The sequence below is a fragment of the Petromyzon marinus genome, chromosome 74, assembly GCF_048934315.1.
Source record: "Petromyzon marinus isolate PM22_M1 ecotype Great Lakes invasive population chromosome 74, UKy_Petmar_22M1.pri1.0, whole genome shotgun sequence".
Lineage (NCBI taxonomy): Eukaryota > Metazoa > Chordata > Hyperoartia > Petromyzontiformes > Petromyzontidae > Petromyzon > Petromyzon marinus.
Window position 1 is genome coordinate 6,893,312 of NC_133740.1, and position 19,339 is coordinate 6,912,650.

General features: G+C 53.8%; 1 protein-coding gene and 1 long non-coding RNA gene across 7 annotated transcripts in view; both read right to left on the reverse strand.

The window, feature by feature from the left end:
• Positions 1-4,833: 4,833 nt before the first annotated feature.
• LOC142907072 (uncharacterized) lies at positions 4,834-9,891 on the reverse strand. Its single transcript, XR_012930757.1, has 2 exons — positions 9,131-9,891; positions 4,834-9,082 (listed from the first exon to the last, which is right to left on the reverse strand). It is a non-coding gene; the product is annotated as an uncharacterized LOC142907072 (long non-coding RNA).
• A 21-nt stretch (positions 9,892-9,912) lies between these two features.
• Positions 9,913-19,339, reverse strand: part of LOC116958207 (calmodulin-regulated spectrin-associated protein 1) — a 296,794-nt gene continuing 287,367 nt past the window's right edge. For 5 of the 6 annotated variants that reach the window (XM_076056050.1, XM_076056049.1, XM_076056052.1 and 2 more), the window contains 5 exons: positions 16,261-16,502; positions 14,665-14,758; positions 13,194-13,294; positions 11,397-11,515; positions 9,913-10,291 (listed from right to left, as the gene is read on the reverse strand). In XM_076056050.1, the coding sequence (XP_075912165.1) occupies positions 9,941-10,291; positions 11,397-11,515; positions 13,194-13,294; positions 14,665-14,758; positions 16,261-16,502 (907 nt within the window). In that variant the 3' untranslated portion in view covers positions 9,913-9,940. The remainder of the gene's footprint in view (positions 10,292-11,396; positions 11,516-13,193; positions 13,295-14,664; positions 14,759-16,260; positions 16,503-19,339) is intronic. The other variant, XM_076056053.1, reaches the window with a different exon arrangement.

Sequence of the window (19,339 nt, forward strand, 5' to 3'; positions counted from 1 at the left end):
AACCACTGATGTGGAATGTGTGTCCTACACTATACACTACACTTTGCACATGATGACGATAGGTCACTTTCGTTGATCTGCTATCATTTGTGATGGCCAGGAGTTACACAGCTCAGTTTAGTTTTAAGTATGGGTCGCTGTGTGGGTCTCTTGTTCTGTACGGGTCTCTTGATCTCTGTGGGGTGTCTATGAGTTTGGGCCTCTATGAGTCTGCAGAACATAGTAGTGTATAGTAGTGTATAGTGTAGTCGTGTATAGTAGTATAGTGTGTAGTGGTATAGTGCAATAGTGTATAGTAGTATAGTGTAGTAGTATATAGTGTAGTGTAGTACTCTATAGTAAACATTGTATATAGCAGTGTATAGTAGGGTATAGTGCAGTAATGGAAAGTAGTATATAGTGTAGTAGTATATAGTAGTGTATAGTAATACATAGTAGTGTATAGTAACATAGAGTAGTGTATAGTGCAGTGTATAGTAGTTTATAGTGTAGTACTATATAGTAGTGTAAAGTAATGTATAGTCGTGTATAGTAACATATAGTAGTGTATAATGCAGTGTATAGTAGTTTATAGTGTAGTATTATATAGTAGTGTAAAGTAATGTATAGTCATCTATAGTAACATATAGTAGTGTATAGTGCAGTGTTTAGTAGTTTATAGTGTAGTACTATATAGTAGTGTATAGTAATGTATAGTAGTGTATAGTAACATATAGTAGTGTATAGTGCAGTGTATAGTAGTTTATAGTGTAGTACTATATAGTAGTGTATATTAATGCATAGTAGTGTATAGTAACATATAGTAGTGTATAGTGCAGTGTATAGTAGTTTATAGTGTAGTACTATATAGTAGTGTATATTAATGCATAGTAGTGTATAGTAACATATAGTAGTGTATAGTGCAGTGTATAGTAGTTTATAGTGTAGTACTATATTGTAGTGTAAAGTAATGTATAGTCGTGTATAGTAACATATAGTAGTGTATAGTGCAGTGTATAGTGTAGTACTATATAGTAGTGTATAGTAATGCATAGTAGTGTATAGTAACATATAGTAGTGTATAGTGCAGTGTATAGTAGTTTATAGTGTAGTACTATATAGTAGTGTATATTAATGCATAGTAGTGTATAGTAACATATAGTAGTGTATAGTGCAATGTATAGTAGTTTATAGTGTAGTACTATATTGTAGTGTATAGTAATGTATAGTAGTGTTTAGTAACATATAGTAGTGTATAATGCAGTGTATAGTAGTTTATAGTGTAGTACTATATAGTAGTGTATAGTAATGTATAGTAGTGTATAGTAACATATAGTAGTGTATAGTGCAGTGTATAGTAGTTTATAGTGTAGTACTATATAGTAGTGTATAGTAATGTATAGTAGTGTATAGTAACATATAGTAGTGTATAGTGCAGTGTATAGTAGTTTATAGTGTAGTACTATATAGTAGTGTATAGTAATGTATAGTAGTATATAGTGCAGTGCATAGTAGTTTATAGTGTAGTACTATATAGTAGTGTATAGTAATGTACAGTAGTGTATAGTAACATATAGTAGTGTATAGTGCAGTGTAAAGTAGTTTATAGTGTAGTACTATATAGTAGTGTATAGTAATGTACAGTAGTGTATAGTAATATATGGTAGTGTATAGTGCAGTGTATAGTAGTTTATAGTGTAGTACTATATAGTAGTGTATAGTAATGTATAGTAGTGTATAGTAACATATAGTAGTGTATAGTGCAGTGTATAGTAGTTTATAGTGTAGTACTATATAGTAGTGTATAGTAATGTATAGTAGTATATAGTGCAGTGCATAGTAGTTTATAGTGTAGTACTATGTGGTAGTGTATAGTAAAATACAGTAGTGTATAGTAATATATGGTAGTGTATAGTGCAGTGTATAGTAATTTATAGTGTAGTACTATATAGTAGTGTATAGTAACGTACAGTAGTGTATAGTAATATATGGTAGTATATAGTGCAGTGTATAGTGCAGTAGCGTAGAGTAGTTGCACCAACGGGAGTATCTCGTGGCCTCAGTGGGGTCCCACAATCCCCGCAAACTCGCAACCCGGCTGAAGCCGTTCGCCGGCCCGACCGCCCCGCCACGGACTCGCTGTAGACCTGCTCAACACCCAGTCCCTTGGCCAACAAGGCGTTTGCTGGTCTTAAGACAGCTGGGCCACATGCATGGGACGCGGGCAATCTTGCCGCGCCCGCTGGCCTTCAAGTCATTGTTTCACCTAAGATCTGGGCACGATGCGGATCTTCGCTCTGCATTCCCAGGTCGAGGCTTCTTCGGTCTATGGGTGACCGAGCTTTGTCACTGTGTAGCTCGCCCCACCGGGCTATGGAACGCTCTTCCAGAAGATACTCAAGAGGGATCTCTCTTTCTCTCTCTCTCCGAGTTTGTGGACACTTTTAGAACGCGCCTTAAAAAGCCTATCTATGAACGCTTCCGTTCATGAAACTTTTAGTTCGTTGAGAAAATGCGTTTTAAAATGTATTTATAATATTATCATTTGTATGCCTTAGTGTCTGCCGCTGTGTCCTTGTACAGCGCTGTGAAATCCTTTATGAAAATTGCTGTGTTACATGTGTAATGACATTATAGAGCCTGCATGCGGTGCGAATGCGCTAGTGGCCATGGGAGGTAATGACGGGGGTATCAGTTGTGAGTGCGAAGCGACTGGTGGCTACGGGAATGATCGAGAAGGGGGGCGTGGTCAGGCGACGGAAGAGGGCTGTACAGTCTGCCGGTGGAGCGAGCGTCCAGAGTCGGCGAGAATGATCGAGAAGGGGGGCGTGGTCAGGCGACGGAAGAGGGCTGTAGAGTCTGCCGGTGGAGCGAGCGTCCAGAGTCAGCGAGAATGATCGAGAAGGGGAGTGTGGTCAGGCGATGGAAGAGGGTGGTACAGTCTGCCGGTGGAGCGAGCGTCCAGAGTCAGCGAGAATGATCGAGAAGGGGGGCGTGGTCAGGCGACGGAAGAGGGCTGTAGAGTCTGCCGGTGGAGCGAGTGTCCAGAGTCGGCAAGAATGATCGAGAAGGGGGGCGTGGTCAGGTGACGGAAGAGGGTGGTACAGTCTGCCGGTGGAGCGAGTGTCCAGAGTCGGCGAGAATGATCGAGCCAGGGGGGCTTGACCTCGGCTGGTATACAAGGGAGATACGCGGGAGACTCGGGAGCTGTTGTTGCAGTGGGGGTCTCCGCCGATGTCAAGTGAACGCGTCTTCAACAAAGTGCCATCTCAAGAGAAGTGTGTCGAGTAGTCATTACGCATGTAATCATTATTGTTAACGAACTACTCTCAGACAAACCAACGAGACGTTTTAGCTCTTCACCGAAACATGGCACCGGCCCCTCTGACCTTTTCTCCCCAAACGAAGCCACCCCCCCTCCCCTCCCCTACCCCCGTCAGGTCAAGAGGGTCGCGATGGAGGCCGAGCGATCGTTTATCCAAAATCAGCCCATCTCGAGCCCTCGCTTAACTCCCAACCGTTCCAGTCATTTTGACACCTTGCTCAGATCTGGAGCGCCAGAATCAAAGCGGTAACTAAATCCTGCTTATCTAGCGTCCACCCGAAGCAAAATCCCTACATTCCTACACCAGAGTTAGCCGAGCTTCTCTTCATCCGTGTTCGTTCGGAAAGGAACTCTCCTGAACACGTAGTAGTAGGGCTTTCGCGACCAATATCATCCATAACAGATTTTTTTGTTTTAATCTTGACTCAAAGCTTTCGTGACTGCAGGAATCCATATTCTTTGCGTCTTTCGGTAAGGTCACGTAGATAGGTTCAAAGAAAATAACAAAAAAACGACGGCGTTTCGATCGCAACACAAGTGGTTTCCCGACCCTTTGCGATCGAAACATCGTAGTTAAAAAAAATATTTTCTTTGAACCTTCGTGACGTTACCGAAAGACCCAAAGAATACGATTTTTTTGGGGGTTACACCACGTAAATATAAATGTTGTGTCGATAAAACCCGCCGCCACCGCCCGACACAGCCAATTAGTGAGGTTTGTCACGTAAACAGAACGTGGCAATTCGTCACCGCTACAGCGCACGTCACCCGATGATGCCCGTTGTAATTTCTGGCGAAACGTCGTACCCAGACCGTAAATGTTGTGGATGTGCTCTCCAACGCACCGGTGTGCTATGCTAGTGTAGAGTAGTAGTCAGTGACGTCATGTCACGCTCGCCCTCCGGTACAACGACGTCACGCGCAGGGGGCGGGACGGTGACGTCATGTCCCGCTGGGATATTTAGGCTGGGACCCGCGATGTGTCCGAGGTCGTTGCGAGGAGCCAGGAACGTGTGAAGTTGGGAGTGGGGACCCAGGGTAGGGGGTAATGAGCACCAGGCTAGGGTAGACTGCAGGTGTGCTAGGGACCTCCCCAGTACCCTTCCCCCGGGGGAGGGATGGGACCCCGGGGAAGGGGGAAATTGGCACCAGGCTAGGGTAGTGTGCAGGTGTGCTAGAGACCTCCCCCAGTACCCTTCCCCCGGGGGAGCGATGGGACACAGGGTAGGGGGTAATGCGCACCAGGCTAGGGTAGCCTGTGGGTGCGCTAGTGACCTCCCCAGTACCCTTCCCCCGGGGGAGCGATGGGACACAGGGTAGGGGGTAATGCGCACCAGGCTAGGGGAGCCTGTGGGTGTGCTCAAGACCTCCCCAGTACCCTTCCCCCGGGGGAGCGATGGGACCACGGGGTAGGGGGAAATTGGCACCAGGCTAGGGTAGTCTGCGGGTGCGCTAGTGACCTCCCCCAGTACCCTTCCCCCCGGGGTGTGGAGTGTAGGCAGTGAGCGTGCAGTACACGGAGTCGTGTGTGAAGAAAAAGTCTTTAATAAAACAACTGGCGCAAGCCCCTACATGAAGATCTGCCTCCGAGTCACCATTTACGCCTCAACACTAGTAACGAATTGGTATGTTCCGTTTACGTGACAAACCTTACTAATTTGCCGTCGCGGGTTTAAAGACGGATTTATATTTACGTGGCCTAACCCAAAAGAACCTGTATTATGGAGCAACTCTCAATATCCATGTCTATGTCGACTCACCGTCGCTTCAGGACTCCAATCTATCTCAAGTTCCTTTGGCTTCACCCAACACGTTGAAGGCCACACACATTCAGGAGGACAACGCTCTGGACTTGGGTCGGTTCCCCCAGCTTTCCAACCACCTCCTTGTCCCTAACCAATGTTACCTTCAGAACTTCAATCTAATCTCAAGTTCCTTTGGCTTCACCCAACACGTTGAAGGACACACATTCAGGAGTACAACGCTCTGGACTTGGGCCGTTTCTCAGGGCTTCTGAAAAAAAAAAACAGAGCTGTATAGCTCGGTGGGCCCTTACCTGGTAAAATAAACCAAAAAATTATTCCGTACATGAATATACAAGTTCCGTTAGCAGCTAGCAGCAGCACCTGTTAAGGCCGGCACTGGGACACACAAGTGGGATAGGGTGGGTTGGCCAGGGACCATGTCCAGCATGTACAGCGTGAATTGAAGTATACCGTGTCAACCCATACGGCTCACCCCGTATTCTTGTACAGGGGAAATTTAGTGTATAGGTCCATACGGCGTACAGCCGTTTCAACACGGGAAACTAAAGCATATCATTGCGTCTATTTGCTTGTGTTTCTCCCTTGTGATGAGACGTTGTGGGATGAACGTTGAGATTTAAAAGGGGCACGGGGTGACCAATGAGGTCTGAATTGGTTTGTGATAAGGTAGGGGCACTGATAAGGGGTTGACAGGTATGTAGTAGTGTTGTGTGTAGTGTAGTGTATAGGATGAACATTGAGATTTATAAGGGCCACGGGGTGACCAATAAGGTCTACATTGGTTTGTGATAATGTAGGGTACTGATAAGGGGTTGACAGTTATGTAGTATTCTTAGCTCTTTCGGTAAAGTCACGTTGAAGGGAAACAATAAAATAATAAAACATATATAAAACAATAAAAATTCTCAGGTGTGACGACCGTTTTATATATATTTTATTATTTTGTTTTCTCTTCAACGTGACTTTACCGAAAGAGCTAAGAATATGAATTACTGCAGTCACGAAAGCTTCAAATCAAAAGTTATGTAGTAGTGTCGTGTATAGCGTAGTGTATAGCGTAGCGTAAAGTAGTGTATAGCGTAGCGTAAAGTAGTGTATAGCGTAGTATACAGGATGAACGTTGATATTTTTAAGGGGCACTGATAAGGGATTGACAGGCACAAAGACGTTCAACTTCCGCACGGGTACACCGTATAAGGGGCCACCCATTGAGTAGGACCGCAAAAATCTGTCACAACTTGACCCCTCACGCCCCCTCCCTGTACACACACGTACTTTTTATACCCCCCCTCCACAACCTGTGTAGCTACGCCTGAAGCACCCACCCGAATCCTAAAGAACGTCCGATATTTAATCCACGCAGAAACGATCATCAAGGATGAATGATATTCACGTGGTTCAAGCTATACAGATAGTCCACACCGCCGGACTAGCTAACTCATTTGAAGGCCAATGTAGACAAATTATCGAAGCTTCACCCTCCCCCCCCTCCATGCGTACGGACTAAATGGATGGCCCCTAACCACACGGTGGTGGTTGGGGAAAAAAATGACGCGAACCAAGGCAGCCTCGCACTGGCAAATCATCATTTATATAATTGTGTTCGTTGGGAGGAGGTGGAACCGTGTCATTAAATCAACACGAACACCGCTGAATGTTTTTTTTTCTGTTTTTTTCGTTCGGCAGCAAAAAAAACAAAAAACCTCCCCCCAGAAACTCCAAAAACCAACCAAACGCGGCCGCAAGCACTCGCGACGAACGGACGAGGTGGTGCGCGTGCAGACCTTGGGGGGGGACAAAGAGACACAAAGAGAGACAGAGAGAGACCGAGAGAGAGACAGAGAGAAAGAGACACAGAGAGAAAGACCGAGAGACAGAGAGAGAGACCGAGAGACAGAGCGATAGAGAGAGAGACACACACAGAGACAGAGAGAGAGACAGAAAGCCAGAGAGAGACCGAGAGAGAGACAGAGCGATAGAGACAGAGACACAGGGACAGAGAGACAGGGACACACAGAGACAGAGAGAGACAGAAAGCCAGAGAGAGACCGAGAGAGAAAGAGAAACCGAGAGAGAGAGAGACAGAGCGATAGAGACAGAGAGACAGGGACAGAGAGACAGAGACACAGAGACAGAGAGAGACAGAAAGCCAGAGAGAGACTGAGAGAGAGAGAAACCGAGAGAGAGAGAGAGACAGAGCGATAGAGACAGAGAGACAGGGACAGAGAGACAGAGAGACACAGAGACAGAGAGAGACCGAGAGAGAGAGACCGAGAGAGAGAGAAACCGAGAGAGAGAGAGAGACAGAGCGATAGAGACACAGGGACAGAGAGACACAGAGACAGAGAGAGACAGAAAGCCAGAGAGAGACCGAGAGAGAGAGAGACAGAGCGATAGAGACAGAGAGACAGGCACAGGGCTAATTGCCTTCCTCAAAAGGCCTCCCCCCCAGCCCAATCAACACTGGTTCATATCCTCGCGTAACTTTCACGCCATATATTAATTTACCCAATCCCATCGCCCTCCTCCCATTTCCCCCCACCCCCCACCCCTCACCCCCCCCCCCCCTAATCTCAGTTTCATTGAACAGACGGGCACACAAACCCAACCAACCAAACCCAACCACGACCCCACCACCAAAAAACAACCAACACACAAACACACAACCAGGTCGCTTGAAATCAGTGTTCGGTCACTCATTCTCAGAGACCCGGCGAAGTGGGGGGAGGGGGGGCTGGAGGGGGGGGGGCTAGAGGGGAAGGGGGGGGGCTTGGGGTGGGTTTGGGGGGCTTGGGCCCTCCCGCCCAATCCCCCCCCCAACTTTCGCCGATAAGACGTCATCAGTGGCGTGTTCAAGAGGGCCGTCGCACGCCTTCTGAAATTATTCTGTCGGGAGTGGTGGGTGGGGAGGGGTGGATGGGGAGGGGTGGGTGGGGTTTGTGTTTGACGATGCGTGGTGGTGGTGATGGTGGTGATGGTGGTGATGGTGGTGGTGATGGTGGTGGTGATGGTGGTGATGGTGACGGTGGTGGTGACGGTGGTGATGATGGTGGTGGTGGTGATGACGGTGATGGTGGTGGTGGTGACGGTGGTGGTGGTAAAGGTGGTGATGGTGGTGGTGATGATGATGGTGGTGGTAATGGTGATGGTGGTGGTGTGCGCCCGCACACTAAAAGCCTTGCAGTGAAGTAAACGCTGCCGACCGGTGCGTGGAACGTCCAGTCCCCTTTCGGAGTCTTTTCTTGGGGCCGTCTTGGCAAATGGGCGGCCTCACGCCTGTGTACGCGCGTTGCGTTTCTGTGTTTGTGTGTGTGTGTGTTGCGTTTCTGTGTTTGTGTGTGTGTTGCGTTTCTGTGTTTGTGTGTGCGTGTGTGTGTGCGTGTGTGTGCATGTGTGCAAGTGTGTGTGTGCAAGTGTGTGTGTGTGCAAGTGTGTGTGTGTGCAAGTGTGTGTGTGTGTGCGCGTGCGTGTGTGTGCGCGTGTGTGTGTGTGTTGTACCGACTCGACCCCACCTTCACGAGGTGCACGCAAACAGCAACACCCCCACCAACCTCCCACCACCCTCGGTGAGTCCGCACGAGCCGGGTGCAACCACTCCCCCCACCCCACTACCACCACCGGCTGGTGCGGGTGGGCGGGCGCGCTCACTCCACGTTACCATGGCGGTGGGAGGAGGCGACCACCCGACCACCGGTCCCGGTCGCTCTACGTTGCACGCGGCTGAACCCGGACGCGGAACGCCGGGGAGATTCTGGCGACAGCCGTCGAAATCGACTCCTCCTCATCCTCCTCCTCCTCCTCATCCTCCTCCTCCTCCTCCTCTGTCGGCGACCCAGCCGCCACCCATCGCCGTCATCATCGTCGTCATCGTCGTGATCATCATCGCCACGATCTATACCATCTTCACCATCATCATCTTCACCATCATCATCATCATCATCGCCACGATCTATACCATCTTCACCACGATCTATACCATCTTCACCACGATCTATACCATCTTCACCATCATCTTCAACACGCTCTATACCATCTTCACCATCATCACCACGATCTATACCATCTTCACCACGCTCTATACCATCTTCACCATCTTCATCGCCACGATCTATACCATCTTCACCATCACCATCATCGCCACGATCTATACCATCTGCACCATCATCATCGCCACGCTCTATACCATCTTCATCATCAATGCCACCCCATCTCTACCACCTCCACCATCGCGGCCATCACCGCCATCTCCATCGCCAGCCATCATCATCATCATCTCCACCACCACCATCGCCATCTCCGCCACCATCGCCCGCCTTCCCTTCTAACGAGACTTCCAACAAAGCCCCTCGCTCTACGCCACCCCCATCGCTCACCCAGCGAACACCACCACCACTACCACCCCCTCCCCCCCCCCCCACGCGCTCACCCTGGTCAGCCTCGCCGCCCTCTTCACCGGCATCGTCGTCGTCGCCGCCATCACCGTCTTGGCCGTCATCAACAATTGTTCGCCCGCAAGTCGAAGGGCGGAGGGCGCCGGCGCTGGAAGCCCGGCGCTGGAACCCCGGCGCTGGAACCCCGGCGCTGGAAACCCGGCGCTGGAAACCCGGCACTGGAACCCGGCAATGGAACCCGGCGCTGGAAACCCGGCGCTGGAAACCCGGCGCTGGAACCCGGCGCCGGTAAGCGTTCATCACCATCGCCATCGCCGCCATCGCGGCAGCAAACAGCGGCGGCGGCGGCCACCCAAAAGTCAAAAAACAAACGCACCCCGAGCAGCGACAATCCCGCCGGTGCCCCGACACCGCTGCCGCTACACCCCCCCCCTCCCCCTTCCCCTCGCCCTCCCTCCCCCTCCTCCCGCGGCGGCGAGCTAACGCCGCGAGGGCCCCAGCGAGACGCCGCCGCCGCCGCCGCCGCCGCCGGCCCCGGCCGCCCCGGCCGCCGCCGTTCCGGGCCTCCGTGGCTGCCAGTACTGGCCGTGGAGGGTGAGGGCGTCGACGCTCACGGACATGCTCCGCGCCGGGATGGCGGTGAACTGCTTGCGGTCCGAGCTGTACTTGTAGAGCTTGTCCACCATGCGGCGGGCGATGGCGCGCGGACCCGTGCCCGTCAGCTTGCTCATGTCGTCGCCGTCCGGCTGGTACGTGTAGAGCGCACGGAACTGGCAGCCCGCATCGCGGAATAGGATCACAAAGTGGTTCGCCTCGCTCCGCTCCAGCTCCTGGCGTGGGTGGGGGGGGAGGTGGTGGGGGGGGTGGTGGGTGGTGGGGGGAGGTGGTGGGGGGGTGGTGGGGGGGTGGTGGGGGGGTGGGTGGGGGGTTTGGGGGCAGAGACGGAGAGGTTTGCTGTGGGCGGAGTTGTTGTCGTGCGCTGCTGTTGCTGTTGTTGTTGTTGTGCGCTGTTGTTGTTGTTGTTGTGCGCTGCTGGTGTTGTTGTTGTCGTGCGCTGCTGTTGTTGTTGTCGTGCGCTGGTGTTGTTGTTGTTGTGCGCTGTTGTTGTTGTTGTTGTGCGCTGTTGTTGTTGTTGTTGTGCGCTGCTGGTGTTGTTGTTGTCGTGCGCTGGTGTTGTTGTTGTGCGCTGTTGTTGTTGTTGTTGTGCGCTGTTGTTGTTGTTGTTGTGCGCTGGTGTTGTTGTTGTCGTGCGCTGGTGTTGTTGTTGTTGTGCGCTGTTGTTGTTGTTGTTGTGCGCTGCTGGTGTTGTTGTTGTCGTGCGCTGCTGTTGTTGTTGTCGTGCGCTGGTGTTGTTGTTGTTGTGCGCTGTTGTTGTTGTTGTTGTGCGCTGTTGTTGTTGTTGTTGTGCGCTGCTGGTGTTGTTGTTGTCGTGCGCTGGTGTTGTTGTTGTGCGCTGTTGTTGTTGTTGTTGTGCGCTGTTGTTGTTGTTGTGCGCTGGTGTTGTTGTTGTCGTGCGCTGGTGTTGTTGTTGTTGTGCGCTGTTGTTGTTGTTGTTGTGCGCTGCTGGTGTTGTTGTTGTTGTGCGCTGCTGGTGTTGTTGTTGTTGTGCGCTGTTGTTGTTGTTGTTGTGCGCTGCTGGTGTTGTTGTTGTTGTGCGCTGCTGGTGTTGTTGTTGTTGTGCGCTGCTGGTGTTGTTGTTGTTGTGCGCTGTTGTTGTTGTTGTGCGCTGTTGTTGTTGTTGTTGTGCGCTGTTGTTGTTGTTGTTGTTGTGCGCTGCTGGTGTTGTTGTTGTCGTGCGCTGGTGTTGGTGTTGTTGTTGTTGTGCGCTGCTGGTGTTGTTGTTGTTGTGCGCTGTTGTTGGTGTTGTTGTTGTCGTGCGCTGTTGTTGTTGTTGTGCGCTGTTGTTGTTGTTGCCGAGCGTTGTTGGATGCTCACCTCGATGATTCGGTTCTTCTGCGGCTCGTTGACCTTGCCGGCCAGGCAGCAGTGTGCGATGGCGTTGTGGATGATGTGCTTGTTGGACTTGGCACTCGGCTCCTTGAACAGCTTGGGGCCTACAGCAGCAACAACAACAGCAGCAGCAACAGCAGCAGCAGCCACAGCAGCAACAACAACAGCAGCAGCAACAGCAGCATCAGCAACAGCGGCAGCAGCAGCAGCAACAGCAACAGCAGCAACAACAGCAGCAGTAACAACAACAGTAGTGACACCAACAGCAGCAACAACAACAACAACAGCAGCAACAACAGCAGCAACAACAACAGCAGCAACAACAGCAGCAGTAACAACAACAGCAGCAACAGCAACAACAGCAGCAGTAACAACAGCAGCAACAACAGTAGTAACACCAACAGCAGCAACAACAACAGTAGTAACAACAACAGCAGCAACAACAACAGTTATCCAAAGCTCCAGCACTCACAATCACAAAGACAAAGGTCCCCCGTGTAGCCTTAACAGACTGCTTGGGGCAAGTGCTGTCAGCGGGTAGCAGCAGCCACCTATGAGGGTCGGCACGGCACACGTGGGGGGGGGGGGGGGGGGGGTGGCCAGCACCACGCCCGGCCGCCTTTGTCTCCCTCCCAGTGGCGACGTTTACCGCGCATCGCGCCAGCTACTCATTTGAGGCTGGGTCGACCTAGGGGTTCAGATAATCGTCACTGGTGCTGGTGGCCGTGAGCGGGGATGGAACTCGGGGCCTCTGCCGGGTTCATAGCGCGAGCAGGCAACACCCACCCCACCCACCCCACCCACCCACACCCACCCCACCCACCCACACCCACCCACACCTACCCACACTCACCCACCCCACCCACCCCACCCACCCACACCCACCCACACCCACCCACCCCTCCCACACCCACCCACACCCACCCACACCCACCCACACCCACCCACACTCACCCACCCACCCCACCCACACCCACCCACACCCACCCACACCCACCCACCCACACCCACCCCACACCAACCCACCCACCCCACCCACCCCCACCCACACCCACACCCCACCCACACCCACCCACACCCACCCACCCCACCCACACCCACCCTCACCCACACCCACCCACACCCTCACCCATCCAACCACACCCACCCACACCCACCCACCCACACCCACCCACCCCACACCCACCCATCCACACCCACACCCACCCACTGACCTACCCACTGACCCACCCACACCCACCCACCCCACACCCACTGACCTACTCACTGATCAACCCACTGACCCACCCACTGACCCACCCACCGACCCACCCACTGACCCACCCACTGACCCACCCACTGACCCACTCACCCCCAACCCACAGTATTAACAGCTTGAGGTTACGTCATCCATGGTTTGGTGTTCGGTGCCAGACGCACATACGAGAGGTTGTGGTGGTAGTTGTGGTGGTGGTTGTGGTTGTTGTGATTGTGCTGGTTGTGATTGTGGTGGTTGTGGCGGTGGTGGTTGTGGTGGTCGTGGTTGTGGTGGTGATGGTTGGGGTGGTGGTTGGGGTGGTGGTTAGGGTGGTGGTGGTTGTGGTGGTGGTGGTTGGGGTGGTGGTTGGGGTGGTTGTGATGCTGGTTGTGGTGGTAGTTGTTATTGTGGTGGTTCAGGTGGTGGTTGTGGTTGAGGTGGTGGTTGTGATTGAGGTGGTGGTTGAGGTGGTGATTGAGGTGGTGGTTGTGGTGGTGGTTGTAATTGTGGTGGTGGTTGTGGTTGTGATTGTGGTGGTTGTGTACCAGTGTACTCCGCTACGGAGGCCACAGAGGAAGTGGTTGAGCCGTTCTCCCAGTCTCGGTCACCAGCGCCACGGCCTCCCAGCGCGTGCATCTCATCCAGCCTGCGTCCACCACACACACCACCACCATCACCACCATCACATAGTGGCACCACCGTCACCACCACCACACAGCAGTACTACTGTAGAGGTGTTAACTACGCGCTGTTGCGTAACCTGCGTTGCCACCAGGGCAGTGCAGCATTACCCCGGGGTACAACGGTTGGGGTCAGTCGAGGTGAACCGGATCGTAGCCAGGGTTTGGTACGAACCAATCAGACGGTTCCACGTGGGAATGTGTGATTGGTTCTGCCTGGCCACGAAGGAGTATAAGACGGGTGACTCAACGGACCTCGGGGAGTTCTCTCCCTGCAGGAAGACAGAAGACCGGGCTGGAGCCTAGCTAGGACCCTGGACCAGCCTTTCAGCCCTTCTAAGGGCTAAGGCTCGGCATACCCAGTGGTCAGGACCCACCGGGCCAGCGGTGGGTCAGATAGCCTCCCATAGGTCCTAGCCGGAGGACTCTAGGATAGCGGTAGACGTGTGAGTCCCGCCAAGTCTGGAGGTTGTGTACCTCCTTAGGTATCAAGGAGGTTAGCGGTAGACGTGTGAATCCGGCCAAGTCCGGAGGCTGTACCTCCTTAGGTATCAAGGAGGTTAGCGGTAGACGTGTGAGTCCCACCAGGTCCGGAGGCTGTACCTCCCTAGGGTATCGGGTGAGGGGACCGAATATCCCTCTGTGTGTGTTAAGCGTTGTATAAGGGAATAATACAATAAACAGAGTGTGCCTCCTAAAGAAGTCTGCTCGTCCTTACAACACTACACTACCATCGCCATCGCCACCGCCACCACGTCAACCACTGCAACCACCCACAGCACCACCACCGCCGCCACCTCGCCTGCCGCAGCACCGCCATGTGGTGCTGCGCCAGGCTAGGTGCACTTCAAGGCCATCACGTGCAGTGTCGAACGCCCGCTGGCAGGAGGAGGTCACGGGACAGACCCCGCAGGAGCAATAGGTCGGCCGACTGAGATGACCGGGCAGATGGCACCACCTGTGCCCCCTGCTGTGCCAGGCTAGGTGCAGGAGGTCACGGGACAGACCCTGTAGGTGCCGTGGGTCGACTGACTGAGATGACCGGCAGATGGCCCCCTACTGCGCAAAGTTGCTGCGTTTTAGCCGCCCGCCGCTCCGCTCGTTGTTGTGAGCCACACACACACACACACGCACACACGCGCACACACGCGCCACACACGCACGCCACACACGCGCACACACACACGCGTACACACGCGTACACACGCGCACACACGCGTACACACGCGCACACACACACACGTACACACGCGCACACACACGCGCACACACACGCGTACACACGCGTACACACGCACGGCGTGGTTGTGGTTGCGGTTGCCGAGCGGCGGCTCACCGATGCGGCCGCACGCCCGAGTGGACGCTGTCCGCCGTGGCCGCCGTGGCCACTGAGTTGGTGGAGCCGGACTCGGCCCGGCTCAGATTCCCCACTGGGCGGGGGGGGGACGGGGGTAGAGGGGGAAGGGGGAGTCCGTTACACCGCTCAACACTCCCCCCGTTACACCGCTCGCCACTCCCCGTTACACCGCTCGCCACTCCCCCCGTTACACCGCTCAACACTCCCCCCGTTACACCGCTCGTCACTCCCCGTTACACCGCTCAACACTCCCCCCGTTACACCGCTCGCCACTCCCCGTTACACCGCTAAACACTCCCCCCGTTACACCGCTCGTCACTCCCCGTTACACCACTCGCCACTCCCCGTTACACCGCTCGCCACTCCCTGTTACACCGTTCCCCGTTACACCACTCAACACTCCCCGTTACACCACTCAACACTCCCCGTTACACCACTCGCCACTCCCCGTTACACCGCTCGCCACTCCCTGTTACACCGTTCCCCGTTACACCACTCGCCACTCCCCGTTACACCACTCGCCACTCCCCGTTACACCACTCGCCACTCCCCGTTACACCGCTCGTCACTCCCCCCGTTACGCCGGACACGACCGCGTTGGCGTTCTGCCATTATAACACCGCACCGCACGGCACACTGCGGTGCCGGCGGTCCCGGCGAGCCGAGTTCCATCCCGGCTGGCGGCCACCAGCGCCGGTGACGATTATCTGAACGGGCCCTGGGCCTCCCCTAGGTCGACCCGGCCTCAAATGAGTACCTGGCATAGCGGTGTGCAGTGAACATCGGCACTGGGGGAGACAAAGGCGGCCGGGCGTGGTGCTGACCACCCACCCCCCCCTCGTGTGTCACAGTGCCGGTAGCCTTCATGAGCTGCTGTCACTTCGCTAAAGGCGCTTGCCCCAACAGTCCGTTAAGGTTTAGACGGGGGCTCTTTGCCTTCATTGACTTTCAAACCAGATAGCTCGCTGAGCCTACAAGGCAGTCAGACGGAGGGAGGGAGGGAGGGATGGATGGAGGAAGGCATGCAGGGATTGATGGAGGGATTGATGAAGCGAGGGAATGAGTGAGCGATGGAGGAAGGGATTGATGGAAGTGAAGGAGGGATGGAGGTGAGGGAGGTGAGGGAGGGATGGAGGTGAAGGAGGGATGGAAGTGAAGGAGGGATGGAGGTGAGGGAGGTGAGGGAGGGATGGAGGTGAGGGAGGGATGGAGAGGGGGAGGGAGGGGGCAGGGAGTCAGGGAGGTGAGGGAGGAGGGAGGTGAGGGAGGTGAGGGAGGGATGGAAGTGAGGGATGGAGGTGAGGGAGGGATGGAGGCGAGGGAGGTGAGGGAGGAGGGAGGGATGGAGGTGAGGGAGGGATGGAGGCGAGGCGAGGGATGGAGAGGGAGGGATGGAAGTGAGGGAGGAGGGAGGTGAGGGAGGTAAAGGAGGGATGGAGGTGAAGGAGGTGAGGGAGGGATAGAAGTGAAGGAGGGATGGAGGCGAGGGAGGGATGGAGGCGAGGGAGGGATGGAGGCGAGGGTTTGGATGGAGAGGCGAGGCGAGGGATGGAGAGGGAGGGGGGCCAACCTCACCGGAGGGCGCCTTGCCGGGGGAGCCCCCCACGGGGCCGTCGTGCTCCCGCTGGACCGACTTGGGCCGCTGCCTGCGGGCGTGAGGCCGCACGTGCGGCGGCGGCGGCAGCGCCGGCTTGGGGCGCGTGGCGCCGGCCTCCTCCAGCAGCTGCTCCTGCTTGCGCCGCAAGTACTCCTGCTTGATCACCTCCTTCCGGGCCTTCTCCTCCTCCTTGCGCGTGCGGTCCTCCTCCGCCTTGCGCCTGAGCGGGTGGGGGTGGTCGACGGCGGGGTCACGCGCGGGGTCACGTCACGCACGCGGTGTCACACACACACATCACGCATGGTGGTGTCACGTCACACACACTCTCATCACGCATGGTGTCACGTCACACACACACACACGCAGTGTCACACACGCACGCGGTGTCACACACACTCTCATCACACATGGTGTCACGTCACACATACACACACACGCGGTGTCACGCACGCACGTGGTGTCACACACACTCTCATCACGCACGGGGTCACATCACACACACACACACGCGGGGTCACATCACGCACGTGGTGTCACACACACTCTCATCACGCACGGGGTCACATCACACACACACACACGCAGGGTCACATCACGCACGTGGTGTCACACACACTCACATCATGCATGGTGTCACGTCACACGCACACACACGCACGTAGTGTCACACACACTCACATCACGCATGGTGTTACGTCACACACGCACACGTAGTGTCACACACACTCACATCACGCATGGTGTCACATCACACACGCACACACACGCACACGGTGTCACCCACACTCACATCACGCATGGTGTCACATTACACACGCACGTAGTGTCACACACACTCACATCACGCATGGTGTCACATTACACACGCACGTAGTGTCACACACACTCACATCACGCATGGTGTCACACACACACACACGCACGTAGTGTCACCCACACTCTCATCACGCATGGTGTCACGTCACACACACACGTAGTGTCACACACACTCACATCACGCATGGTGTCACATTACACACGCACGTAGTGTCACACACACTCACATCACGCATGGTGTCACATCACACACACGCACGTAGTGTCACACACACTCACATCACGCATAGTGTCACATCACACACACACATGTAGTGTCACACACACTCACATCACGCATGGTGTCACATCACACACACGCACGTAGTGTCACACACACTCACATCACGCACGGCCGAACAAAAGCTGTTGAGGCATGCGGTGGCTGGGCATGCGGGCTACATGACCCAGCCAACGCAGCCTTGCCCGCCGGAGGAGCTCACCGATGGGACTGTATCTGGGTATTTTGTGCCATCAAACACTCCACCCCCTCAACTCCCCATTGGTGATGGGGCAGTTGTGGAGAGAGTGGAGAGGCTTCCATACCTGGGCAGCGTGCTTATGACCAGCAGAGGTCTCACTCCGAAGCAGTCGAACGGCATTATCTTTTCATCGACTGAGTAACGCTGTGTGGAAGCGACCTGGTTCTTTTGCTCCACACAAAGCTTCGGGGCTTCTCAAATACGCTCATTCCCTCCCTTCTCTACACTTGCGAAACGTGGACCCCCCCTAATGTAACACCTTTGCCAGTTAGAAAAATAAAACGCACACAGACGCACCAACTCTCATACTGACATCACACACACAAACAGTCTCACACACACACACACACCACACACCCATTCTCACCCAGTCTAACACTCGCATCACACCCACACAACCTCACCCACTCTCACACTCTCACCACACTCTCACCACACACACACACACAGTGTCGGACACTTTCACACTCACCACACACACACAGTGTCACCCACTCTCACACTCTCACCACACTCACACTCTCACCACACACACACAGAGTGTGACCCACTCTCACACTCACACCACACCCACACAAACACAGTGTCGGACACTTTCACACTCACATCACACACACAGTGTCACCCACTCTCACACTCTCACCACACTCACACTCTTACCACACACACACACAGAGTGTCACCCACTCGCACACTCTCACCACACACACTCTCACCACACACATACACAGTGTCGGACACTTTCACACTCAGATCACACAAACACAGTGTCACCCACTCTCACACTCTCACTACACACACACACAGTGTCGGACACTTTCACACTCACATCACACACACACACAATTATTACACACTCTCACACTCTCACCACACTCACACCACACCCACACACACACAGTCGGACACTTTTACACTCACATCACACACACACACAGAGTGTCACCCACTCTCACACTCTCACCACACTCACACTCTCACCACACACACACAGACACTTTTACACTCACATCACACACACACACAGAGTGTCACCCACTCTCACACTCTCACCACACTCACACTCTCACCACACACACACACACAGTGTCGGACACTTTCACACTCACATCACACACACACACAATCTCACACACTCTCACACTCTCACCACACCCACACACTCACACAGAGTGTCACCCACTCTCACACTCACTTCACTTCACACACAGTCTCACCCACTCTCACACTCTCACCACACCTACACAGAGTGTCACCCACTCTCACACTCTCACTACACACACACACAGTGTCGGACACTTTCACACTCACATCACACACACACACAATTATTACACACTCTCACACTCTCACCACACTCACACCACACCCACACACACACAGTCGGACACTTTTACACTCACATCACACACACACACAGAGTGTCACCCACTCTCACACTCTCACCACACTCACACTCTCACCACACACACACAGTCGGACACTTTTACACTCACATCACACACACACACAGAGTGTCACCCACTCTCACACTCACACTCTCACCACACACACACACACAGTGTCGGACACTTTCACACTCACATCACACACACACACAATCTCACACACTCTCACACTCTCACCACACCCACACACTCACACAGAGTGTCACCCACTCTCACACTCACTTCACTTCACACACAGTCTCACCCACTCTCACACTCTCACCACACCTACA